Here is a 27,449-nt window from a genome sequence, read left to right as displayed (position 1 = left end):
CCGTCATGTGCTTACTTCTGGCTCCAATTTCACAAACAAGCCATTTAGGTGCCGCATTTCCGGTGGCCACAAATTATGTCATCAGTGTGGATTGGTGGTTGAGATGGCAATTTCCTGCTGGGAGGATCAACCAATCCACATGGGCAATACAAATTATGCACATAATTATCTACAAATTATATCATCCATGTAGATTAGCTGATGCTCCCAACAGGAAATTGTCATCTTAACCACAAATCTGTATTGACGAGTCGACATACCGTTGTACCTCATCTCCATCTCTAACATGGCACATAATCGGCTACCTCTAGATGGTGCTAAAAATGACCCCACTTTTTTGGCTGAAGTAGCTAGTACCTAGAAAAGATTGGGGGCAGTATGTCCTCTGTCTTTTTAGTTCTATATACGTAACATTTCCATGTTCGCAAGTCATTTAAAAAGAAATCGCAACAACAAGGTCAAAGTTAGAAAGTCAGAAAAATAAACAGAATTTGATTCATTGTTGGTTCATTTACCTAGTTGGTTAACTTTGCTGGCTAACTAACCAGCTAGCCAGTTCATATAGCTGCATTGTTATGGAAACGGTTTTCAGAATGAGTGCTGCATCAAGCTGTCACTTTATAAAATGCTGCAGCTTGTCGCAATGTCAATCACTGGTGTAGGCCTTCATTCATTTTTATTTGTTGACCCTTCTCAAGTCGGGCTGACTAGAAACCCACCGGCCGCCGACTTGAGCATCCAGCTGCCCAAAATCCCTGGAGCAGATGGGCCTGAGGCATTGACAGTAATAAATTAGAGTTGTAATTTTAAGAGAATATTAAGGGGCACATTCATAGACCTCAGCAAATTAACTGCAATATGCTACAGCTCTTTAAAGGCTAGTGCATCTTTGACATCAGCAGTCTACTACCTCTCCAAATGCCGTCAGTGACATTGAAGATGTGAAATTTGAGAACTGATTTTAGAAAATCTGAAAATATTTGACTGTGCTTAGTTTCTGTAAACACACATCAAGAAAAAGTGCAGTGTGCATGCCAAATAATGGCAAGGTCACACAAAAAAGCTCAGAAAGGTTGAGCCATCAGAGCAGCTGGAGCAGTGAGCTGGTGGGATGCTTTAATGGATAAATGTCTCCTCTCTTGCCAAGCCTCCCCAATAATCAATTGCATGAATGACAATAGGACCTACCACACATGCTCTCTGAATGACTAATTTGAGAGCAGCAGTGCAGAATACAATATGCTTGATATAAGGTTTCATCTCTATGTGACATGGGGCAGAAAGGGGGATGGGAGACTGATGTGTCAGTTAATCTAGCAAGCAAAGGGTTCCATCACAGAGTTAAATACTCCCTAAAGGAGAGCCCTCCACTGTGCATGAAGCACCATCAAGCACCACAATTCCTTTGCTCAAGCAAATTCTAAGTATGAATCTGATCACTAAACTGCAGCTTTATCAATTACATATACTGAGATGAGACAAGGCCTACGGACATTTCTGTGTCTATCTATTGATGCTCAGAAAGGATCCCGGAAAGCTTCTTAAAATCACTGGTAGGGAATTAAATGTAGATGATTCTACACAGGAACAAAACTGAAGGCATGAAGGTCATAGGCGAAGATAATTTCACTGCATTCTTTACATTAGTAATCATATGCATGTGACAAACATCCTTGTATCATTTTGATAATCTCCTTGATAATTTGTTTCTGATATACTAATGATACAGACTAAGGTTGTGGCGACAGTTAAGCTAAAAGAAACCGTGCAAGATCGTTGTCATCACTTTGTGCCACAATATCTAGGCATTTGTAGCAAAACTCTAAATAAATATCTTAACTATCATGTCAGCCTACTGGCTTTGACCTATAATGACATCAAGAACAATTTCAGATGAGGAGTTACTAGTGGAAGTAATGAGACACAGAGATGGTGAAAACAGAAGCCGAATACGTCTCTGTGCTTGACGTGCATGTAGGAATAAGAGCCACCATTGTGCTAGAACTGGTCAGCATAGAGAGAGGCATTCAGTACAAAACAGCCTAATGGCATCAGAAGCACGTGACATGCATGCGCACACACACTCCCATTGAGAGCGGCAGGCCCACTGACTCTACACTCCCCCACACCCCACCATCTCCTCCCTACAGGACACATCCTCCTGTACACCATTAACTCACGCATGAGTCCTCTGAGACAGTCGAGGCAAACAGACAGACAGAGTAGGCATATGACAGAGAATGAGGGGGTAATGAGGAGACGGTAGAGGAAAATGGCAGTGTGTGAAGGAAGAGGGAGGAGAAAGAAGGGGAGGGTGAGAGGGAGGGGAGAAAGAGCAGGCGGAAGAGGGGCAGACAGAGGAGCAGAGATATGCTTAGAGCAGGAAGGGAGTATTTCCCCTTCAGAGAGTGGGGGCGGGTGAGGGGGAGGGGGAGAAGATTAGCACTGTGGCGCCTGTATCTAAGGGAGGGCCAGGATATGCGCTAAATAGGAAACAAACAGTTGTAAAAAATCCCCACCACCACCACTCACACACACACCTACACAATCTCTCCAAACAACTTCACACAGCCTGGGAAATGCTTAAATCTCTCCAACACAAACACTGAAACGTGATTCCACAAGGGAGTCAGCCAAACATATAATTGATGTTCACGAGTTTGAGGATGTGGGTGGTGTTCATATCCATGTCTGTACTGAGCTTTCATGAGCACCCACCTGCATTAGAGGCACTTTCTGGCTGGGTGGAGTTGACTGGTGTGGTGGCGCCCAAGGCTGCTGTGAGGGAGGAGAGTTCTGATGGATGGCAGCCAGGTGTGTCTGCTGGGGTGGGGGCAGTGCAGCAGAAGGGCACACCTGCTGCAGCTGCTGCTGGAAAGGCATTGGAGGTGACTGCAGCTGTGAACCCACTCGCTGGGGCTGCTGAGGATGCAGTCTCTGGTCTGGCGGCCCCTGTTGTGGAGGCAACTCATGGCTGGGGTTGGTGGTTCTGCCCTGGGCTCTGTGGTTGGGTGACAGAGGGTTGTACACCTGTGTGGAGAGCTGCTGCTGCTGGGGGTGGGGTATCTGCTGGACCCTCTGAGGAAGTGGCATGTTGCCTGCTGCACTCTGGGGGACACCAGGGTAACCACCTGCGGCAGCCATGTCTGGACCAAGGCCTGTGCTGGGAGGGCGACTATGCTGAGAGGGAGGGGGTGTGCCAGCAGGAGTGCTCAAGTTCCTCATAGGTGACATTGAGGGAGGTGAACCATAGGATCCCTGAGGCAGATGCTGTTGCTTCTGCTGTGGCTGGAGCTTCTGCTGGGCTGCAGTGGAGTTCTGGCCCGGGTGCATAGGCTGAGCATTCATTTGGTTCATCTGGTGGAGAGCAGGCTGCTGCTGCTGGTGCATTGGTCCCTGCTGGGGCCCGCCAGTAGGCGGGTATCTTGGCTGCTGGGGTGGTGGGCCACCCTGGCTAGGATAGCTGCTGCTGGTGTTAAGGCTCATGCTGGGACTCATCCCTGAAGGGTTGGCTAATCCCTGATTAAGGTTGCCGTATGGAGGGTAGGGAGGGTACTGTCCTGAGCTGGTTACAGTGTTTGGAGTCACAGGCTGGCTGTGCATGTTGTAGCCCAAGTTGGGATGCGCTCTTCCAGGAATCACCTGTTGTTGCTGCTGAGGCTGCTGCTGCCTTGAAGGACTGGGTGGATATTGAGTGTTATGAGCACTAGGAACAGCATCCGGCCGATGCCCAGCCTGGTTGGGTCGGTGGAGGAATTGCTGAGGGGCCTGTGGGTGCCTCGGAGGCTGCTGGGCTGGGTGCCTCATGGGGGGTGGCCCAGGGGGTCCTCCAATATTGGAACTCTGTTGGAGGCCAACATGGCCCATGAAGTGACCGGGCTCCTGTGGCAAACTCTGAGGAAAGTGGTTCATCCGGGGAGGAGTTTGCGTCTGTCCATGACCTGGCATTGTGTAGTCATTATGGCCCATGTAAGGGCTCATCTGATGACTCCCATGGCCTTGAGGGCCAGAGCCTCCATGTTGGGACTGAGTTGCTTGCTGTTGCTGCTGCGGCTGGAACGGAGGGCGGCCCTGTTCAGACACCTGCACTACTTGTGGCGGTGGGCCCCAAGTGCCGCCACTCCCATCACTAAAAGCCTGGGCTCGGGCATCAGCCTGTGTGCCAGGATATCCATGGTGTCCAGGTGGTGCAGGTCCTGTAGAAGCAGAATGGTAGCGGGACTGAGGGGAGGACATGCCATTTACAGGGCCATTTGCTAGCATGCGGCCACTCTGTGGCTGCTCATACTGGCTGAAATGATCATAGTGGTGGGTTGGAGATGGTCCTAGCTTTGGTTGGCCAGGAACGGCCTGTGGAGGCATGTGAATGCTAGAGGAGAGCTGTCCATAAGCCTGATGATCATGACCCATGGCTGGGCCCATAGGGTTGGCTTGGGCCTGTGGTGGGTAACCACAATCCCCCAGACTCTCCAGTTCATCTGAGAACAGATTCCCATCATCCCCAAAAAGGCTCATCATACTAGGATCTGCCATGACGCCAGGTCCCCTAGCAGCACGGCTCAGGAGCCGAGCTTCAGAAGCGGGACGTGAGGGATGATGTATGCTCACGCAGAGGTGGGTGTCCTCAAAGCCGCTAATCCGCTAACCAATCTGCAACATGTCACTCCATATTTCCTTAATTCACTCAGCGAACACAGTGGAAGATAAAATCAGGGCACAAGACCTGTAGAGAGAAAAGAATAATCATTAGAATGGACCCTAGTAAGTACTGCTTAGTTTTTCCCTTTCTGGCCATATACATAAACATACATGCATACATACATACATACATACATACATACATACATACATACATACATACATACATACATAGTACTGCAATGTAAAGAACAAAGTGCCTTTACATGCACAAGAGAGGCATAGCAAACAAGTCTGTGTCAAACTTTAATTCCCCTCCCCCATCCCACAGTGCATTCTTCTTTTTTAAGGTCAAACAAAAGGGTTACTCTCAACACACAAGAACCAAGCCTCAGCTCATTCATTCTTTACAGCTGGGATGTTGGTTGGTGTAAGAACAAAGGCTATTGGAACAGAGAGGAGGCCAGCAGAAGCGGTTCTAGTTAAACAGCAGCAGCTGCCAAACCAGCCTGGCAGATGTGGGAACACAAGAAAGCTGTCCACCTGCTGAAGAAAATGCAAAAGAAATGATAAAAAAATATATATATATTTTTTTTTTTTAATTGCGGCAATGCGGATGTGTATGTGGTATAGTGTGTTCACCCCCTCACCCTCCTGTCTCGGAGTACTGAATTTGTCAGTCAGGCGCCTCTAACCTGGCTGTCCCGAGAGGTGTAATCAGATGAACTGAACCAGGGGAATTATGGAGACGTGAGATAAAGCAGGCCTGGGGGTTGGGCCTCAGACAGCCAACTCACAAACCACGCCTCATCTACCTCCTGCGTGTGTTTAGAAGGGTTGGGGTGGGGTGTGTGTGTGTGGGGAGGGGGGCAGACAGAGGGAGCGCATGTGGAGTGGAGAAGGGGGGGTGGGTGAGGAATGCATCGCCTTAACTTACTTCAACACAGGCACCAACCCCTCCTCCAACCTCCCCCTCTCATCTCCCTGGGCCTTGGACATGGCTGTTTAAACCATCCACACACACACACACAAATCTCCCATTAAGCTACCTCAGCAGCCATTTTACACTGGTCAAGATGCATTTCAAAGACAAAACAGATCTTTCTTACAAGGAATCAACTGAAATCATAATATCTCAAAGTAAAATAAAAGAATCAGAATTATTCACAAAATTGATGGCCACAGAAAAAGGAATCATCCAATTTGATAGCCATAATAGAAAGAAAGAAAGTGATCAAATGCGAGTAACCTTAAGCATGGGATTTGGGTTAGGGTCTGAAAGTCTACCTGGCCCCTACAGTCATGTGACTAGTCCTCCCCAGAACTACATTTATTGTTAACATACCTAACCAAATGCAAAAGTCTTCAATACTGTTTAGCTACTTTTACCAGTGCAAATGTACAGTATCTCGCATGCTTTTGGACAAAACCCTTGAAGTAATTTTAGTGTTCATTTGGAATGTGAAGCTATAGTAAGAGTGAGAGAAGATTAATAACTCATTTCCATGATGTTTCATTTCTCATTTTATATTCCAGAGAGAGTGAGAGAGTACAGGTGAGGGAACGAAGAGACAGGAAGGAAAGAGTTCCCTCTAAGCTTTCTCCAGCAGAACAACCATAAATCAGAGAGCTCTGTCTCCCAGCTGTCTGAAGCTTTCTGCCTGTTTCTTCTGCAACAGCGCACACAGAGCAAGAGGAAGGTTGTAGGAGGAGGGGAGCATTAGGAGGACGGCCATGCAACAGCCTAGCCAAAAGCCGCAAATTTGAATCCCTGTGATCAGATTTGGTGTCTAAGCTGCCGAGGCCTGACCGTTCACCTAATTCTCTCCAGAGTGACAGATGTGGCAAAGTGCCAAGCTAGTCGGTACCACCCACAGGAGGGGAGGAGGCCTGAGATAGAAACAGGAAAGAGGAAAGGACAGTAATGACAAGAGGTTACGGGAGAAATGTGTAGGCTAGTAGTGGTGGGCACAGGAGGAGATTAGGAAGGACTGGGATAGTAATGGGGGGTATAAACGATATGCGATATAAACTATATAAAACTAGCCTGCGATAGAGATTTCAGTTATTTGCACTATCGCGGTATGCATGTTGATGACGAGATTCAGGGCTCCAGAGTGTGACCACATGCGCCCAAACTTTTTAAGAGTGCAAGCAAAGATCCGCTTTAACCCTCTCTGATGCAACTGAAAAAAATTCTAGGTCGCAGTGGTGCACCTGACGCAGCTCGGGTGAAAGTATACATTTCTTTCACAAGTTTTCGTTGAAAGCTAGGTGGACAATTTAACAAAAGAATAGAAATACACCCCCCCCCCCCCCCCCCTCGGCCCGCCTTCTCCCCCTCTCCCTCCGTCTCGTGCGCACTCAATGGACACCCGCCCCCCGACATGCACAATCCAAATCCAACAATTCACAATCGTGGAAGCAATGACACATAGAAGACGACTAGCTAATTATTGTTAAATCCGGTTAGCATCATGCTACACATATTTGATTAAAACAATTGCACTCAATTTGACTGATCGTCTCAATACCAGTAGTGTTACCAACTCCAAGACTCAAAAGGGCCTGTCCCAAGGAGAAAAAGTATCAGCCTACCTTGAAACCTTAAAAATAGTCCTACACGTGGGGAAACTGAACAGTCCAACCAGTGACGATAAGATAGCCAACTATGCCTCTTTAGTTTAAGCCTTAAAATACTGTAAACAGACAGTTGAATTAAAGAGGTGGAGTTGTATTATGAATAGTAGGCTATAATCTGCATAAAGTGTGCGGTCATGAATATTAGAAATGTAGTATTTTCTCTTTTATAATATCATACTCTGGTGTTCCAAGGTAGGCTATTTAAATGTTATTCAATAGAATGAGGTGAAACTCAAAATTTGAATATCGTGCAAAAGTTCATTTATCTCAGCAATTCATTAAAGGTGAAACTAATAGGCAGACTCATTACATGCAAAGTGAGATATTTCAAGCCTTAATATCTCGCCTTAATTTTGATGATTATGCTTACAGCTTATGAAAACCCCAAATCTGTTTTTCCTTATGGTCTAAATAACCTGTTCTGAAATGGGTTTTATTATAATTTTTATATCGCAATATATCTCGTTACCGCAATAGGCTGCAATGCATATCGCAATATAGATTTTAGGCCATATCGCCCATCCCTAGACTGGGATAAAGATGTTACTCAATGATTCTCCACAGTGGCTTGCTTCATTTCAGAAAAGTCAGTCCATTCGCTGCACACTGCCAAACACTTAACTATGGGCACAAATGGCAAACCAGCACATTACAACTCACATAGACGCGCACACAGACTACAAAACATCTAGGGCTGTAACAATAAATCGATCAATAAATCAATAAACAGAAATTGTGTGCGCACACAGATGGGCCTACGTCAATGAATCTCCAAAGAGTGGCAAGAGCTCTGGGTGTTTGAGAAGGATCACCATCACTGGTTTGCTAAATTAGACTCTGGCAAAGTCTGTTAAAAACAGACCTGTATCGGTCGTCTAATTTTTCCACCTTAAGTTCTTTATGTTAATTATTCTTTAATGTTTTCTTTTCCATTTTTTTTTATTTTATTATTACTACTATTATTATTATTATTATTATTATTACTACTCTTTGCCCATCTATGCTTTTATCTGTTATTCCTGTTTGGTTTTTGTTTATGTAAAGTACATTGAATGACCTCTGTGTATGAAATGCGCTATATAAATAAACTTGACTTGATTAGTTGTTGCCTATTAAATTAATTGCCAACTGTTTTGAATATCAATTAGTGTTGATTTAACTGGTTACCTCCACCAAGGAGGTTATGTTTTCATTCGGGACCGGCGTATGTTTGTCTGTCTGTTTGTTTGTCTGTTTGTTAGCAAGATAACTCAAAAGTAATGGATAGATTACGATGAAATTTTCAGGGAATGTCAGAAATGACCCAAGGAAGAAACGATTAGATTTTGGGAGAGATTCGTAACACCGTCGGGATTCTGGAGCCGTTTATGTTTTTCGGTTAGTAGTGTAATGGCATGGTATGGCCACGTGGTGGCGATCTGAATAGTTTAGGTTCAAATGTATGACAACCTAGCAGGAACAATACAGGCGGAGGTCTGCACTCGGAGTGCTTTTCTAGTTTGTGTATTATTTTATTTTTTTAAGGAAAACAGATTCTGATAGCAACTTCTTCAACTTGAATATTTTCAGCTTTACTTACTCCTCTAAGACAGAGAACTAAATACCTTTGGTGTGAGGACAAAACAAGGCATTTGAAGATGTGGGCATTGGAAAACAATGACATTTTTTTACAATTTTCTGGAATTCTATCAAAGAACTTATCAATTCATTCCAAGGAGTGAAGTAGGACATGATCTTTGCTAAAGAAAAAGTGGCTGAAGAAATCTGTACAGATTGTAAACATGGTACAACTGGGACCAACATCAAACAAATGTCCTCCATTTCACTCAAAACAGACAGAAGGAATGAAGGAATTGTGCTATAGGTGCAGAGCTGAGGCATCATGAGCTGTTATAGTGAGCCATTTATTTTCCATTTATGATGGATGTAGGATCCTGAGAAGGCACAAAGTGTATCATTAGCTAAGGACATAAGCAAGACAACTGTGGGGAAAGGAATGAACACTAAGAGGGGACAGCATATGGTCAGAAGCTGTAGGCTTGACAGGCAACCATCAATTAACAGCAAAGGCAGATACAGTAGATGCCAGTTATCCTCAATCACTCCATACATTAGGAAACAAATGTTTTTTTGCCTTAAGGGCCTCCACACATAGGAACTGACATGAGAGCACCATTTTCAACATTTGATTACAATAATTTGACAATAAAAAACTCCCCACACCAATGTCAATCTCTGCTGCTGAGTTTGTATGAGTCATCATGTTAAAGGCCTTCACTTGCGTAGACATCTGTACCTTGCAGACTACGCTTCGTTTGTTTACGGTCTTCTTGCCCTTCCCATCGTTCTAAAATGCTCCATCACAGTGCATGATAAGCGATTCCTGTTCGAAATGCGTTTCTCTGTCTTTCGTTAACTTTTCAAATAAATTAAGCTTGTTTTAATTGATCTCTGATAGGCTATGTCTCCATAAGAATGATGATGGCTTACACTGGATAGAACGGTGGTGCGTGCCTCCTTAATTTAGTGGTTTGGTTGTTCGTTGTCAATCGTTGATAAATAAGACACGGTTGCATTTTCGTTAAGAGACAGTCAGATGCACTCATGGACAGTAGCCTAATCTGCCACAATGTGCAGATCTCATAAATTTAAATTTAAAAAAATCAATCGGGAGGAAACATAGACGAGCATTTAGCACGAGAAATTCGTTTGTGTAGACTGAGATGTGCGCATATGCGCTGTCGTTTTGAAACAGTCGGACGTGCACTTAGGCTTAGTTCACATCTTTCTGACTGACTGTTCTCACTGCATATTGCAAGTGATCACATCCGATCTTGGCGTGCAATGCTCAGATCGGATATAAATTACACACACCTGGATTCATTAGGTAGAGTTGTACACAACCAAGTCGTCATGGATGAAAGTGGATTTATTTTTTATATTTTCCAACTTATTATGCGTAGCCGCGGCGCAAATACCTCGTCACCCTTAACGTTACAGTTTTCCATGTTTCACCATAAAATGATGAATGGAGTCTGACGTTGGTTTTTGTTTTGCTGGTAGCCCTGGCGCACACGCTGAATCAATCAATCACTTCAGTCTTCAGAATTACGTTGTATTTGTTTGTCGCAGTGCAAATGACAAAAGGGGCACTTTGAAATCCTATTCAAGTGGTTCGACTGTTCAGATTGAGTCATATCCGATAGTAAGTGATATTGAAACCACCTCTGTATGTGGTGCGAATGAGCATTGGAAAAATCGCATTTCATGCGGTTTTGTGCCGTTCAGACTACCCAAAATTCAAGCTAGATACAATCCAGATAAGCAAAAAATCAGATTTCGACTGCCAGTGTGAACTAAGCCTTATAGATAGACAGTAGTCCTTCTGCCTTATGCACAGATATTGTAACTTTAATTTGAAGATCCCTTGCGGTTTCGTGTAACCAAATTAAAACCGCTTCCATCTATTAACCTAGCTCGTTGTTGAACAACACTGGCCTACCCATGTGCTACCGCTGTTTGTTTTGAACTGAAAGTACACTTCTTCTCATCTGCTACACCTAGACGTCACGCCCTCATCTGAATAGACTGTTCAGGATTGGTTGGTGAGTGTGTGATGTACATTGTTCACATTGTTACGGCTGGTTGAAGTTAACGGAGGAAGGTGTGCGCCCGGGGGGTGGTCTTTCAGAGAGGGAAGTTTTTAAGCCCACATTATGGTTATGGATATGATTCAATACCAAAGTAAGTAAACTGGAATTAATGAATAAAATTATTTGTACCCCAGCTTCTTAGTACACTTTTAGCATCCTGTGCTGTTTTATACCCCTCTACTGCAAGACATAATGCATGCACTGAAAATGTGCTAGGACTTTTATTTTGATATGGGTCCTACAGTTTCTGAGTAGAAAGTTTTCAGCCATTTGTTAGCAGCTGGGTAGAAGTGTCAAACTTCTAAAGCAAAGGATTCAGGCTCTACTTTGATGCCCCCAAACCAGTTGTACAATCACGATCTAACCCAAAACAATAACAGACAGAGAGACATGACATGTAGGCTAGTCTAAAAAATAAAAGACAAGAGTCCCAGAATGGAGGCTCACGTTTTCATGAAAGCTTGATATTGTGTAAAAACGTTTGATTCATTAACAATTAAGCAACTGAAATGATTAAGTTAATTAAGTTCATTTTCGATCCACATGCTCGACTTTCCTGCGGCATGACAACTTCGGATATGTACAGCATTTCTGATTGGATATTAGCAGCACAATCAGCTCCACTGATTGGTTCATTAACGGAGGCACTTACGCGGGAAATTAAAAAAATATGCGGGATGCACGTGCACAAATTCAGCATGCATCTCACATACTGTAAACTGCGATATATCGAGTATATTCGGTATATCGCCCAGCCCTAATACCAACATACATTTTACATTCAAGCCCTCATACAGTCATCCCAACTACATCCATGTAGCAGAGATATGGTTATAGATAGTTGGACAGAAGATATACTCTTAGATTTCTTTTAAAGACGGAGAAGGAGTAGAGCATCCTTAGGTCAACATCAAGATTGTTCCAGATCTGCGGCCCCCTGCAGGCAACACTCATACCAGCACTGTGAAGACGGCGTTGTTTACCTGTTATAAGGTGTTTGTTCCTGGTATGGTGTTGATGCGGAGGGCGGCAGATAGGGAGCAGAACAGACAGTCTAGGGTTTAGACCCTTTACAACTTCAAACATAACGCATGCATTATGGAAGACATTGAATTCAGGAAGTCTTAGGAAACTATAGTGATGGAAAAGTGGTCTGGTGGAAGTATTTGCAGCAGACCATGACATAGCGCGAATTACTTTCTTTTGTAGGCTCTCAAGTTTTTGAAGATAGCTAGGAGAGGTGTTCGCCCAAATTATGTTACAATAGCTCAAATGAGGTTCAAAGAGAGTTTTATATATAGTAAGCAATGCAGATAATGGAAGAGAATGTCTCAGTTTATAGAATAGGCCAACGTATTTAGATAACTTTTTTGTCAGATGGTCAATGTGGCATTTGAAGTTCACAAACGCATCAATGTAAACCCCCAAGAATTTTAGTAAAGTTAACTCCATCTCCTGATCCTCAATATTGTCGTGTAATAGCTCTGTGTTAAATTACATATTGTTTTGCTCAAATAGAAAGAAAATAGTTTTACTTACATTAAGTGATAGTTTATTACATTTAAACCAGGCATTAACACTGACTAGCTCTGAATTTACAGTATCTTGATGAGTGAGTAGGTTTTTGTGTGAGGTAAACATATTTGTATCGTCAGCAAAGATCACACTGTGAAAAATGGTGGAAGAGTTAACAAAATCATTTATACAAGATAAATAGGAGTGGCCCCAAGATTGAGCCCTGAGGGACCCCATAGTGTATAGGCTTGCAGGGTGAGCAGCAGTTGTTCATAGAAACATACTGTTGTCTATCATATAGATAGCTTTCGAACCAATCAAGGGCAGCCCCTCTGATGCCATAGTGATGTAGTTTACTCATTAGTATCTTAAGATCAATCGTGTCAAAGGCCTTTGATAGATCAAGGAAAATGCCAATGCCAAGCTTGCCTTCATCGATACAGTCGTTGATTTTTTCCAGAAGGTGCAAAGTTAGCTTTATTATGTTTTGTTTTTTACCCTCTTCTAGAACTCTTATTTGCATACAGAGTTCTGATAGGCTGCAGGGAAATCCTAATAGACTAAAGGTGTTCAGTGAACGTAGGCTACGATGTCTGTGCATTGTGCACCATGAAATCCATTGTTAACGGACATGAGACCTTAAAGGAACACTTCACCGTTTTTCATATTAAACTATGTTATTCGCTTAATTAACACGAGTTGATACATACCTCTCGTTTCAATGCGTGCACTCACTGGCTCTGGCGCACGGTGCAACTTTGATAGCACTTAGCTAGCCCAATGCATTAATTGGGATCCAAACAAACTCGTCTTAATTAGGGGCATAACGTAGTTTAATATGAAAAAACGGTGAAGTGTTCCTTTAAAGGGGCTAGAGATAATGTTGACTAGCCGTCAGCCACCAAACGTTTTACTCCATAGTCCCGGCCCCAGACCAAAAAGGACAGTGACTACTTTGAGATCAACCCGATTAAAACTTCTGATTGCTTAAGTCCAAATAAGCAATAATCAACTTAAAAAGGCAGTGTCAGGGATTTTACACAATTTAAAACCCATACATTTTTTGTCTCATTCAGCAATCATCTTTTCACGACTGCTAGCTGCCCATTCAGTGAGTATACTGAATGGAAAATGGCAGCCCACGCTCTGAAAAATGAAAACAATCAAAGTGGGGACAGCCTGCCCCTAAATTTCCCTGGGAATGCTTAAAGGGATTATCCGGAGTAAAATGCACTTGAGTTAACACACAACACTCCGTATTCTTGTGTGGGTGTATTTTGGTTTTCTTTTTTTTAAGATTATTTTTTGGGGCTTTTTATGCCTTTAATGTGACAGGACAGTAGAGATGACAGGAAACGAGCGGGAGAGAGAGTAGGGGTGGGATCCGGAAAGGACCACGGGGCGGGAATCGAACCCGGGTCGCCGGCGTGCGGTGCAGGTGCCCCAGCCAGTCGCGCCACGGCTGGGGCCTGTATTTTGGTTTTCAACGAAAAGCAAACAGTATGGACTTTGACATAAACCATGCCATGACAAAGTTTTTGCACTACCCTCTTACAAAGTTTTTCCACTTCAGTTAAAGTGTAGAAGATAATGTTCACAGATTTAAATGCAACATTTAACGTGAGTTGAACAGCCTAATTTTCCTTATATTTAATTGCAATACTTGTTCTATCGTAATCATAATATGTTAAGAATCACAAAAATATTGTACTGTGGCCCAATAGCATCGAACAGTCACATTCTTGCCAAATCCCACCCATTTTTGCAACAGGGATAGAAGTGATCACAGCTCAAAGTTTAGGTCAGTAACAGTTCCGCATTCATACCAAACCACTAGAATCTTTAGATGGGCTTCGATTCTTCGACACTTGCTTATTACCACAACACTTCGTAATGCAAACAACCACCCCCCAAAGTTCAGTGTCCATAAGTCCAAACAATAAGCATAAGAATCAGACAGTCCAAAACGATAACGGGATCTCCCAGAAACGAAAAACAATGTTTATCTCAGTTTGTTGAGTGGGCTAGTCGTTCCAAAACAGATGTGTAACGCAATCTCAGCTTTTGCGTTAAAAAGGCAGCCTGTTCTTGCTGTATTCCAATGAGAAAAAGTCATCCACAAGGTAAGGGTCACGGTAATGCAGCATGCAGGTATCTCTAACGCACGAAACTTTGTTACAAGCCGGCTCCATACAGGTAACAATAGCTGCTGTGCGCTCTCCCCGCGCCTTTCTTCATGTTCCCGAGTGTGGGTCACTGTTAAACATCTGTTAATGAGCTTGTTTACCATGGTAACATGAATCTGAAAAAAAGGAATTGACAGCGAGGATGCAGGGGGTTCAACAAGGCTACAGTTGCATAATAAAATGCAAATGTCGGCTAAATGGAAGATAAATCAATATAAATTATTATCAGTAAGGTTGTAGGTCATATTACCAAATGGTGCACTACAGTTATTTAGGCTATTGTTTCATTTTAGCGTTTTTTGTCCACTACCCATGGCAAACATAGTTGAAACGTTCGCTCTAAACTTATTGTCAATCGGCTTTCACAATCAGCTACAGTTGCGCCGATGGTCACCATGAAAACTTGCAATGTCTATAACCTACAGAACTGCTTTCACTTCCTCAAGTCATGCACGCAACATGCACATGAAGACAATTAACCATATCAAGGCAATTAACAATGAAGTCTTCACAATGACCTTTTAAATGTGAATCTTTATTATCTTACACAGTAGGACAGGGCTCCAGAGTGCGACCAAAATTTTCAAGAGTGCTCCTGAAAAAAATTCTAGGTCGCACTGGTGCGCCTGACGCGGCTCGGGTGAAAGCATATATTTCTTTCACAAGTTGCCATGTAAACGTGGCTAGACTATGTGTGCAACTTTACCAAACTGTATAGAAGTAAACCCTCTCTCCTAAGACCGCTTTCTCTCGCTCTCCCTCTCTCTCGTGCACGCTTAATGAACACCCGCCCCTCAACATGTACATTCACAATCGTGAAATCAATGACGTAGGCCTATAGAAGACAACTAGCGAAATTATAATTAATATCCGGTTAGCAATAGCATCATAGCATACTGCACAAATTTTATTAAAACTCTTGCATTCAAGTTGACTGATCATCTCAATGTTTTCCAACTCCAAGACTCAAAAGGGCCTGTCCCAAGGAGAAAAAGTATTGGCCTACCTTGTAACTTAAACACACGTGGGGAAACTGAACAGTCCAACTAGTAGACTATAATAAGATAGCCTAAGCCAACTAATGCTACTTTGTTTACAATATTTTGAGGCTTCGAGCCGACAGCTGAATTAAAGAGGCAGAGTTGTAATATGAATAGTCATGAATATCCGAAATTTCAGTAGGCCTATGTAGAAAGCATAATACAGTGTATGTGTGTGTGTGTGTGTGTGTGTGTGTGTCTGTGTGTGTGTTAGGGATGGCGAAAACTACAAATTTTCTTGACCGACCACCGAGGCTCATTAGCTGGTTGAAACCGGTTAACCGATTCGTTTAAAACAAATTATGCTATTTGAAATAACAGCCACGCAATTTCCCAACTCTCATCTCTCGGTCCCCCGCTCATACACACAGCCCCGGCGCCGCCCTTTCAATCACATCACTTTTTTTAAATACCCTACAGCGCCAAACATGAGTCCTGCAAACCAAGGAGCTTGTAAGTGGAGGACAAGTTTATTGATTTTGTTTGACAGGGACCATGCATAGAATAACTTTCACAAATGGTTCCTTCGCTCCGAAAATGGTTTGGGTACAAGGTGATCGCGTCGCAAATAAAGGCGTTTGTCTAGCGTTAGAAGCTCATTTGAAGCTGAAATGGCCGCGGCTCACTTATGAAAATGACAGCTCCGAAGAGACACAGCTTAGCTTGAGGAAGTGCTAATAATAATAACGAAAGATGATCATTACCTTATCTGTTACCATTGACGACCCTTCCTGAAATGTAGATGCAATGTCTTTCCAAATCTAAACCCATCTTATGCGGAAAGTTGCCTAGACTGCAACACGATAAAACCCAATGGATAAAACAGCGCACTTCCAGATTGCAAAAGACGCACCGGCCACCGCTGTGACCTCGTGCCAAATGTTTTTATTGGTTTATTACGTAGCCTAGCCTACAAGCAGGCGAGTTATGAAACATTGAGTGTGAGGGATAATTTGTTAACTTCACGCAAAAAAGATCTTCTTGGAATGAGATGGCTAGCTGTAGTAGCGTTTAGTCCACTGTGTTTAGCCTAATTTAAAGATGCCTCTTTTTTTTAGCGACAACTTTGGTCGGTTAACGTGGATACGGTCAACCATCGGTCAAACAGTCACCGGTATATACACACACACACAGTATATATAATTCTTTATAAAGAATATGCATATTCCTTATATATTGTGTTTCAAATAAAGACAAGCTTTTTCTACGCCTTATTGTTAAAAAATCATTCACATTATATGAAAGGAGTGCGATAAAAGGTGTCCTTTTGGCGTTAAAGGCGATGCAATGAAAAATGTGGGTGCACCTACATTTTTTGCTGGTGCACCTAAAAAAAAAGCTAGACGCACCGGTGCAACCAACGCAAAAAGTTAGTCTGGAGCCCTGTAGGATATTTAGCAAACACATGTAGGCTATTTCCAGCTCTCAACACTGACGAGGTCCAGATCTCAGTGGCCTCATAGCTGGCTACAGCCATGCCTAAGCCTAATGATGGCCTCATGTCGGAATTTTTGTTTGAAAAAAAGTTAAATACACTGCGACCATGAAAACAGAAAATGACGGAGTGATTGGACCTAGAGATGCACGATATATCGGCGGCCAATATATTATTGGCCGATAAGGGACATTTTTTAAATATTATTATCGGTCCGATAACAGAATTTCGGCCGATAATTTGCGCCGATATTTTTTAAAGGTATACTGTGCAGGATTGGCGATTTCATCGCCGGTTTCGCTTTCACTTTTTATTTTCGCTCGTTTTATGCTTGCATATTTCTCTGCAGAGCTTCCCCTACAGCTTTAGCGTGTATATTTTACAAAACTCCTCAATCGGTCAGTCTGCCGTGCCTTTTCATGAAACTTTACATGACACTTCCTGGAGTAGAGCATGAGTGCGTGCCCGAGGTCTCCTGAAGTTGCAAGTGTGGTTCTACAGCAGCAGACCACTAGAGCGGCCAAAAAAACCACTGTTCGACCGGTAATGACTCATTTAATCATATATAACAGTATGGAACGAATTGATTAACTGAAAAACGTTGCATAGTATACCTTTAAAGCCCTAATTTCCCAACTACACAAGGCCCGTCTGGTTGCATGCTACTTGAGCTTGGTTGGCTACTTCTCCCTCAAAATAATGTCAGCTGTGTGTATGTATTTCACCATTCTAATAAGATCTGTGTTGAATCTAAAGGCCTATTCGGACGGGATTAGTTTTATGGGGGGACGTAGAGTAATGCAGGTTTATCATATGACCTCTGCAATATAAATGTCCAATTCGGACGGGACTAGACATCTCTGTCATTTTACTTAACATGGGAGGAGTAACTACGTTTACGTTCTGCCGTCACATCTTCGTCGCCGTGCACGTGATACTTTGCGTCAGGTACGTGCGGCATTTTCAGATTTGAAAGACTACACAAATTGGTTAAACTAGCAAACGTTAGCTTTATGTTATGCCATAAGTAGTTTGAAATGGCTAACAATATCAAGCTATTAGGCAAACTAGCTAACGTCCTATTACAAGCTGCACAGCATGTTATGTTTTCATTCAGACTATGGTGGAATTGTTTTCAAATCAGGATGTGACGAAATATTACAGACATCTTTACAGAGGGTCGCGTTCGCACGGGATTAATATTACCTAAGGTAATTTCTCCGGACCGTTTTACGGAAGGTATAAAAGTGTCTGTAAATGTCACCGACATACTCCGTTATGTTTACTGACATGGCGCGTCCGGACGGGACTACATTACCTGGTAATTATTACTTTACCTGATGTCACCCCATAAAACTAATCCCGTCCGAATAGGCCTTAAGCAGCCCAAAATCCTCTCCTGAACGATCTTCATTTTAACCTAAGCAGAGCGAAGCTCAGCCTACTCAGAGCAAATTGTTTTGCTGGTGTGTCTGCACTTAAAGAGACCCTATGCAACTTTCTGCAGAAGACGATCGCTCTTTGTTTACATCTGGAAGTCTGAGACGAAGAACCACGCTTGCAATTTATATATTTAAATATAGCCTATACATGTATAAATATACACGCTAAAGCTGTCGGGGAAGCTCTGCAGAGAAAATGCAAGCATGAAACGAGCGAAAACGAACAACGAAACCGAAACCAGAGATGAAATCGCCAATCCTGCATAGTTCCTCTTTAACCACCGCACTAGTCGGGGAGACAAACACAATCTTTGGAGGGACAAATCAGTAGATACGTAGTTCTAAGTATTATATTTGCATTTCGTTCGGTTGGCTTTTGTAATATTACCTCTGCAGCACTGCAGGTTGTGCGCAACAGAAGGTAGCCTACTTTTACACGGGACAGCACTCGAGCAAATAAACCTGACTCTCGCCAGATCCTGTAGTTCGCCGTCTGCTTCACACATGGATCTGGGACTTCTCGATAGGAGATGTATTTATGAAGGCGGGTCCTTGTAAAATATTCTTGCATGTGATTTGATAAACCACTTGCCTGTTATCTTGAATGACGTGCTAGGCTTCTTCAAGCTCTTGCCAAACCCGGTCGGAAGAAGAGTAAAAACATCCTTGCCACCAATAAATGTCCTCAAAACCATTCTCTGTTAATCTTTTAAAGAATGAATACTCGATAGATTCGACAAAACGGTTGAAATAGCAGAATCAATGTCAGCACAAGACTCCTTGCTGGGTGCCGCCATTGTTGTTTGAATCAAACACTCGCTTCGGCGCTCCTGATTGGTTCATAATTTTTTGCTCCCTGGAAGGAGTTTGGATTGCCCTCGAGTCCAGACCCTTGTGTGGAGCTCAGCGAAACGCCTCTGGTGGAGCATGGTGGAACTACAAGGGTCTGGCGAAAGTCAGGCTACGAAAAAATGGCACATTGGGGAACAATTAGCCTACAACAAGATACAGTCCGAGCAGTTGCAGCTTTATTTAATTAACCGCTGCTAAAACTATACATAAGTTTCCCACAAAACTCTGATTTGGTCTCAAGCTTTTTCACAACTTCTAGCCATTTATGTGCGTTTAGTGTTTACTCCATATGAGAACGACTCATGCAGTGTCCCTTTACTAGCACCTCAATGACGTCACGTTCACTTAAAGGAGCCACACATAGGCCCAGGCTATTGCTGTTGTTGACTGCTGTACCATTGAGGACAAAGATTTCCAGTAATTTTCCGATTTAAAACATGTCTCTTCTCAAGTTAGAAAGTGCAATAAGACCAACTGAAAGTGAAACCTGGCGTTTTTCTAGGCTGATTTGACATGGAACTACACTCTCATCTGGTGTAATAACCAAGGGAAGTTGCAAACGTACCATGGCCGCAGTGATATCTGAAAATAGTCCCCATAGGCAACAACCAGAGGTAGTGTGTGATATCACTGCATACATACAGTGGGGAGAAAATGTATTTGATACCATGCTAAAAAAAAGAGGAATATAAAATAATTTGACAATTGATCTTAATGTCTTAATTAAAAAAATTAGTACAAATAAAACCGCTAAGAACACCAATTTTCTTTGTGATTGAAGAATGTATCGTAAATAAACAAATGTTCTTCCTAAATGCTAGGGGGAAGGAAGTATTTGACCCCCAATGTAATCCTATGGAAATTTAACACATAGGTTTAACATAGGGGCAGGCAGATTTTTATTTTTTAAGGCCAGCTCTTTCATGGATCCAGCATATTATGCATCCTGATAAAGTTCCCTTGGTCGTTGGAATTAAAATAGCCCCACATCATCACATACCCTTCACCATAGCTAGAGATTGGCATGGTGCTTTTTCCAGCTCAATGCAAATCAAACAGGCTAATTTGTAGAATACTAAACATTATTAAGGAAACACACTTATAAATGAATTCCAAAATACATGAAATAGAAACATAAGCCATCATGTTCTGTGTGTGTGTGTGTGTGTGTGTGTGTGTGTGGAGGGTCAAGCAGAATCTTGGATGGGCACAGGTGTGAATGATCACACTATATTCAGTATCAAGCAACTGATGATGTGCCAATTCAACTAGAACTGTAACAAAGCATCGGAAAATATATTTGAAATTAATAATAATTTTGGTGTTGTGACAACACTAGTCCATAGAGAGGAAGTTAATAATACTAGCACAGGAATATGTATTTTCTGCATTCATTTTGTTTTTTATACTTTTCTGTTGAGTTTTGGAATTTGTGTGAAATGGATACAGTGCAGTAAACTCAGTGTAATATCTTCAATATGAATATCTTCAGTGACATATCGTGATGTATCGTGGATGAAATTAAATGTCTTCCAATATATTAATTATAGCTGAATCGCTGTATTGTCATATTATCGTTATCATGGACAAAATATTGTGATGGCATCATATCGCAAGGTACCTGGTGATACCCAGCCCTAGTATATAATAAAATATTATTATTAACGCATTCCTTATGTTATTCTCTTTTTTGGCTTTTTCCACAAAAAAAAGGGGGGGGGGGGGGGGGCATTTCAACCTCGAGGTTGGTACTGAGCCTGATCTCTCAAAATGGAGGTGAACCACCATCACCACCAATTAGGCAAGGGAAGGCACTCAAAGACAATCACAAACACTCACTACTAGTAGAACTCCTTTTACTACAGTAAAACAGCCTGTAGACAAAAAAAAACACTTCACAAAAAGCCATGTCTGCAGCTGGCCATTATTTAGGCTATGTCTATGCTCCTCACTGTAGATAAGGCTTTGGTGCGTTCATGCTGTAGAGTACATTACAAGCCAGAATCAGTGAGAGACAGGATGTGAGGGCATAGAAAAGAGGCGGGGGTAGCGCTCTCCGGTCACTCAGTATGTGTGGGGATCTGCTTGCTTTACGCATGGCTGGTCTGCTAATGGATGGGATTTCGCCCTCTCTAGTAGCACACTAAAATGTGCATCTGAAAATGTGTGTGTGCGTGAGATGGTCGGTGAGACACAGCTACACAGACTTACTGTGGCTACATTTTGAGTTTAACTGGCATCAATGGCTCCCAAAGACCAGAGTCCATCAGAGTCAATAAAGTAATCTGAACAGAGGAAATTCATTAAAAACTTCATCACATCATAGAGTACCAGCACCAGACAGCGCTACCACTAACTGAAAGCAACTACATAGCCAAGTTAATCAGTGGGATGAAGATAACTCCTGTTCTAACTTATGTCTTACTGTTAACATGTCTAAGCCAAAGACTTGGTTGCTCTGATTATGCTCAGAGATCAGTACAGAAAATACAGGTATGAGCCCACTGTTTACCATTGTGTTTTGGGAGGGGAATGGTGATCACAAGAAAAGAACACAAATAAGGAAGCGACAGGTTAGGATAACTGTCAGTGGAAAGATTAAATATAGTAGGCTTCTCATTCGTGAGCACTAATTCCATAAGGGAGTGGGGGAGTGTGGTAACTAGTTCAAAAGGAGAAAAAAAAACAGGAAAATCACTTTGTTTACTTGTTTTTAAGCAGTCTTTTGGCAACTTATTTTTCTGCAGTTTACAGTGAAACCCACCCTATTCTGAGTATTCACCTGAGGAGAAAGGTCCCTACTTTTCAACCTGATGGTCAAATTGTACCTCAAGTGGTGTTCAAGTATTCCAAATTCACTTCTATAAATAATTTATCTTCTTCTGTCAGTAATATCTCTTCTGCTTATTTGGGGCCTTTCAGGGAAACAGATTTATGCCATTAGATCAGTAGGTAATCAACTAAAATAGACAAACCCACGCACTGCCATTTCAGACAACACAAATAACTTGTAGTATACTATACGGTCTAATAGCTTGCATGTTTCATTTGAGTCGCAGACAGACAATATAGCCTACTGGCGATACGAAACACCTCTGCCATAACTTCACCTCCCAGTCATAGAAACTACACAACAAGAAGCATTTCATTTTCTTCCTTACACTTTGAAAGAGGGATGCATTCTACTTCCCAGGGGAAATGTAATTCAAACGTAAATACAACAAGAGGTAAAAACACAACCAATAGATTTAACAAGAAACGGAAAAGTATCTTCGAAGCATTTCGCTGATACCCATTCGGTTAATGTCCTGATCTCATGCCAAAAGAACCGCAAATGGCTGGCGAACTAAAGGCGAAAAGCCACAATGCCTCTAAACATTTGCTCCGCCATACCGGCCTCGTATCTCTTCATTGAGTGGCCCGACAGACATTAAAAGCTGCCATCTTAGGTTAAAGATTTCTATGTGAAGGGAGGGGGACTCAAAAGATAATATGTGGCAACTGTGAACTATCAAAACGTTACAAACCAGCGTTTACCAGCGTATTCTGCATAATCTGATATGACACTCGACTAAAACAAGCCAATAAAGACACAGAAACCTCAAACTTACCAATCATTTCGGAGTAAACTCGCAACTTCGCAGTGGCTAGCGAACGTTTGGCTCAGTTACCACATGATCAAAACAGGCCTATGTAAGGTACATCGCCATGAATTTAGATTCGCTTTCCATCTAATAATGGTATTCAGCAGGTGTTTTGCTCAGTTACCGTGTTGAAGTAGTTAACTATCAAACCACAAACTTCTCGACTTTCCGGGTGCAATAACGTTATGACTAAACAAACAAAACCATAAACTTTTACAAACGCGGAAACATAATGAAAAAAATCGGTCAAAGTTACACCAATTTACCACAACGAAGCATCCTCGATATATTATACTTCCCGGTCCTTTTACAAAGCGGTAATGGTAACATTAGTAAAACGAGGGCCACATACGGAGGTTGACCAACAAGGCAGCTAGCTGAAAGACAATGCAGACGACGGTACCGTTCTGTTCCAGTGCCAGCACCAATGGGGGCACCTCCAACTAGCTAATTACCATTGCGCACGTTTTCGGTCGGAAGCGCACTTCTTTCAATCAGAGAAACAGCTGCTTCAAAGACAAATGTTTTCTCATAAAATCCACTAGAAACCACTATTCCGCTCTCCTATAGCGACCCAATTACTATTTAGATAGTAATTCCAGACTTTTAACCGAAAATAAGTAGCTAGCTAAAATGATTGACCATCTGGCCTCAAGCAACCTTCCCCTATCTATATTGTCCTCCGGACGAGCTACTTTCCGTCCCAGTGGAACCGACTCAAGTCACTTTGCCCGTAGAAACATCCTCATTTTAAAGAAAATTGTTTTCTTCTTGTCGAATTCAACTTCATTGCGCTCACGTGGAATTCTTGTTGTATTTAAATATGAATTGTAGATACGGAAGGTCGGGGATCTCCCTCTACTAACTCATTGAGCAAAGCCAAGCCAGTGACTCACCTCGACGTTAACCACCTCGTGTTTCTACCAACACACAATTAGCTTGCTAACGTATTGCCACATCCAACAAAGCCCTAATAATTCGACACAAAGTGTATTTTCCATTACAATGGTACATGAAAACGCATGAGTTTGTATGCATTAGCTCCTGACCATGTGAATCCGTGTAGCATATTTATAGCCAATACTTTCACAAAACTAATAGGGACTCCTTTGCCCTGTACAATAGCACTGTCGCTAACTAGCTTAGCATGTGAACAGGCTATGCACATTAACTTCGACCACAAGAAAAATCATTGGTCTATATCGTGACTGTGCGGTGTTTGGAATATTTACCACCAGTTTACTTCGTTTAAAATGTGTGGTGAAACTAACAAGGAAACTAGAATAAACTGAGAAAATAAAGCGCTACAGACAAATAATGTTACCTTGACTTTTACTTAAAAGATCAATAGCTATCTTACAACTATGTTGAAATGGAAAAGATAACGTTACGGTGTAAAACTAATAACGATAACTTCTAAGTAGTTACATGGCAAATTAATAAGAAACAATTATTAACGCTAAACAAGTTCACCTAAATATGAACGTGTAGACATAGGCACAACGTTACGTTTACGTTAGCGATTAGGTTACTTACCCTTATGGGTCAGTTTAGGGGTTTTCGCAAATTAACTCCTTTAGTACGTCCAAGAAAATCCTGATGTGTGAACAGATCCCCGAAGAATAGTTCCCGTCGTATGCGCCGTCCTTTCCAACACAGACTGTTTCCTTTGTGTTAATTTCACCCAAATCGAGTTTAATCAGATCGATCTCGCGTCCTCTCCACTAGACACTCGCTCACCTTCCACAGGCAGGGGGCGCGTTCATGGATAAACATGGGTGCGCGTGAATGACCCTGGACGGCTATGGCGCATGTGCGCGTGTTTTTATCATCATCATCATCATCATCATCCTCATTATTATTGCTGTTGTTGGCGTCGGTTTTGTTGTTGTTTGTATGCTGATTGACATATAGATTCAGCTATAGGCATAGGTTTTTGTTTAGTAAGACTGCCTAACATACTCAACTTAAACATGCCATGATGATAAACTATAATCTATCAATTAAATGAAATATTTTTTCTTCCAAAACCTACATTAGGGCATTTGGCTATATATGACTTCTACACATCAAATTCTGCAAATGTATAGCCTATTTATATGGGCTGATTTAAACTTGGATCCATCAGTAGTGTAATTTTCCCAAACCTTTTCATCTACGAGCAACAACTTTCAAAACTTCCATAATCCAGATGTTCCTTAGCTCAGGTACTATTTGCTAATCACTCCATTGACTACATAGCCCTTTAAAGAAACATGCCCTCTTTCCCCTCAACTGCAATCAAAACTAAGGAATCATTTGCCACATTTATAGGCTTGCTTTTATCAGGCAACTAACTTTGGTATGAAACTGAAACATGCCACAAAAATGAAAGATAACTGTCCCGCATAACATTGCCGATTATATTGACAAAAGGCATCAATAGGCCAAAACATTACATTTGCATCATATAGCCTATTTGCATAAGCCATGCAGCTGAGTTATTGGTTATGTTCATACATTTATGGTATTATCTGAAAATACATAAATTGGCAAATCATCCTAAAAAATCTTGAGAATATTCCTTATAATCCATGGCACATATTTGGCTTGTATGTGAAAATGTGGCCAGAGGTGGACACCAAGGTAATGGCAGTCAATTAAGGATAGGCCTATTTTACAGTAGATTGAAGTTGCCAGTCTAGCAACCATCTGAATGTATTAGGGTGGTACTTCCACACTCTCTCCAGGCCTGTGGAGAATTAAAGTGATTTACTGTACACAGGACAGAGAAGATTGGCAGAATGTGAGTGGGAGAGAGAGAAGATGAAATGGGATCGGGAAATGATCATAGGTTGTATCCGAACCTAGGTTATTGAACTCGAGCATGGTATGAATGCTGTGGCCACTCAGAACTGGGTCTGTGGCCACTTAGGCTACATCACAGCGCCCCCTATGTCATACAACTACTGACAAGCTAAATAAAATGGCAAAAGTGTTACAGTTTGACAGCTAGATTGAGTGAGTGCCCCTACAATCCCATGGAAAAATGACCCAACCAAATGGGCAAATATTCTGTGCCTTTTTTAAATTCACGTCAGTTATCTGTGTGTTTATTTTCACAGTTGTCCCAAACCAGAAGTGGATATGATGTCACCCACCTCTCTGTGCCTAAGTGCAGTGGTTCCCAAAGTTAGAAATAGAAAAAAATACCACTAGGCCTATTAAAAAATAGCATATTTGCATACTGTAATTGTAATAAAATTGGACTTGCTGTGCTCAAAGAGTAGTATCTCATTAGGTGAGGTTAACATTGAAAAAAAAAATTGTATTATGTTTGTCAAATTATAAATAATATTATTCTTTCTATTTTATTATGTATTATTGTTCAAGGGCACTTCAACCGTGGATGTGGGCATGAGAGAGCAGTGCTAAACCACCACCCCCCCGCCCACATTTTCCCTACTGGTTGGGGATCGAACCGCCAACCCTAAGGTTACTTGATTGGCCTGTACAGAATCCTGACTCCAACCCAATAAAACACTTTTAGGATGAATTAGAGCAGAGACTGAGAGCCAGTCTCCTCGTCCAACATCAGTGTGTGACCTCACAAATGCGCATCTGAAAGAATGGTCAAAAATTCCCATAAACACACTCCTAAACCTTGGAAAGCCTTCCCAGAAGAGTTGAAGCTGTTACAAAGTGTGGACTGATGTCATGTTAAACCCTATGGATTAAGAATGGGATGTGACTGAAGTTCATATGTGAGTCATGGCAGGTGAGCAAATACTTCTGGCAATAGTGTACTAATACTCGATCTTACATGTTCTTGACACACTGGTTAAAAAGTCAATGAAGTTTATGTGTAGCAGTGTTATGGGAATAGCTGCTGGGTATGTGTGTGTGTGTGTTGTAAGTGTGAGTGGTTGTGCCACTCACACTTTGTTGTTAAATATTACAGTATTATGAAACTGTTTTTGTTTTAGCTATAAATCACAGAATAATGTGAGCAGAGCACAGTTCTACAATATGGCCATGGGGTAGACTACTTGGGGTAGACTACTTTATGACCATACAGGCATCTTTCAGCACGGATTGCAATAATGAACGCGCCAGGGTTATGCAATAAACATAGGAATGCAATCGTCGAGGTGCCCTGCCCCAACGTTGCATGACACATTAAACTCAACTAAAACTGCCAGCATAACCCAAAAGTTGATACCAAAAATAGTTGGAGAGAGCCTACAAAAATAGACTTGGAGCAATGATTTACGACTATTTTTTTGTGGAGGATGCTTCAGGTAGTTTACTGCCCCATGTGGACTGCATGCCCTGATGGTGCGCTTGTGGTAATTTTTGGAATGTGATGCAGTATGTCAATTTGCCATTTGCCAAATGACACATAGGCTATGTGTTAAATTC

The 27,449-nt window shown here is 42.1% G+C and overlaps 1 protein-coding gene across 2 annotated transcripts in view; it reads right to left on the bottom strand.

The window, feature by feature from the left end:
• The window catches only part of chd7 (chromodomain helicase DNA binding protein 7), an 84,761-nt gene extending 59,982 nt beyond the window's left edge, over positions 1 to 24,779 (bottom strand). The window contains exons 1-2 of one of the 2 annotated variants that reach the window (XM_062517336.1): positions 24,585 to 24,779; positions 2,719 to 4,723 (exon numbers count right to left, since the gene is read on the bottom strand). In XM_062517336.1, the coding sequence (XP_062373320.1) occupies positions 2,719 to 4,533 (1,815 nt within the window). In that variant the 5' untranslated portion in view covers positions 4,534 to 4,723; positions 24,585 to 24,779. Of the gene's footprint in view, positions 1 to 2,718; positions 4,724 to 23,015; positions 23,637 to 24,584 lie in introns of those variants that run through there. The other variant, XM_062517337.1, reaches the window with a different exon arrangement.
• Positions 24,780 to 27,449: the final 2,670 nt, after the last annotated feature.

The sequence above is a fragment of the Sardina pilchardus genome, chromosome 2, assembly GCF_963854185.1.
Source record: "Sardina pilchardus chromosome 2, fSarPil1.1, whole genome shotgun sequence".
Taxonomy (NCBI): Eukaryota; Metazoa; Chordata; class Actinopteri; order Clupeiformes; family Clupeidae; genus Sardina; species Sardina pilchardus.
The sequence above is the reverse complement of the archived record's forward strand: the minus strand, read 5'-3'. Positions and strand labels throughout refer to the sequence as shown.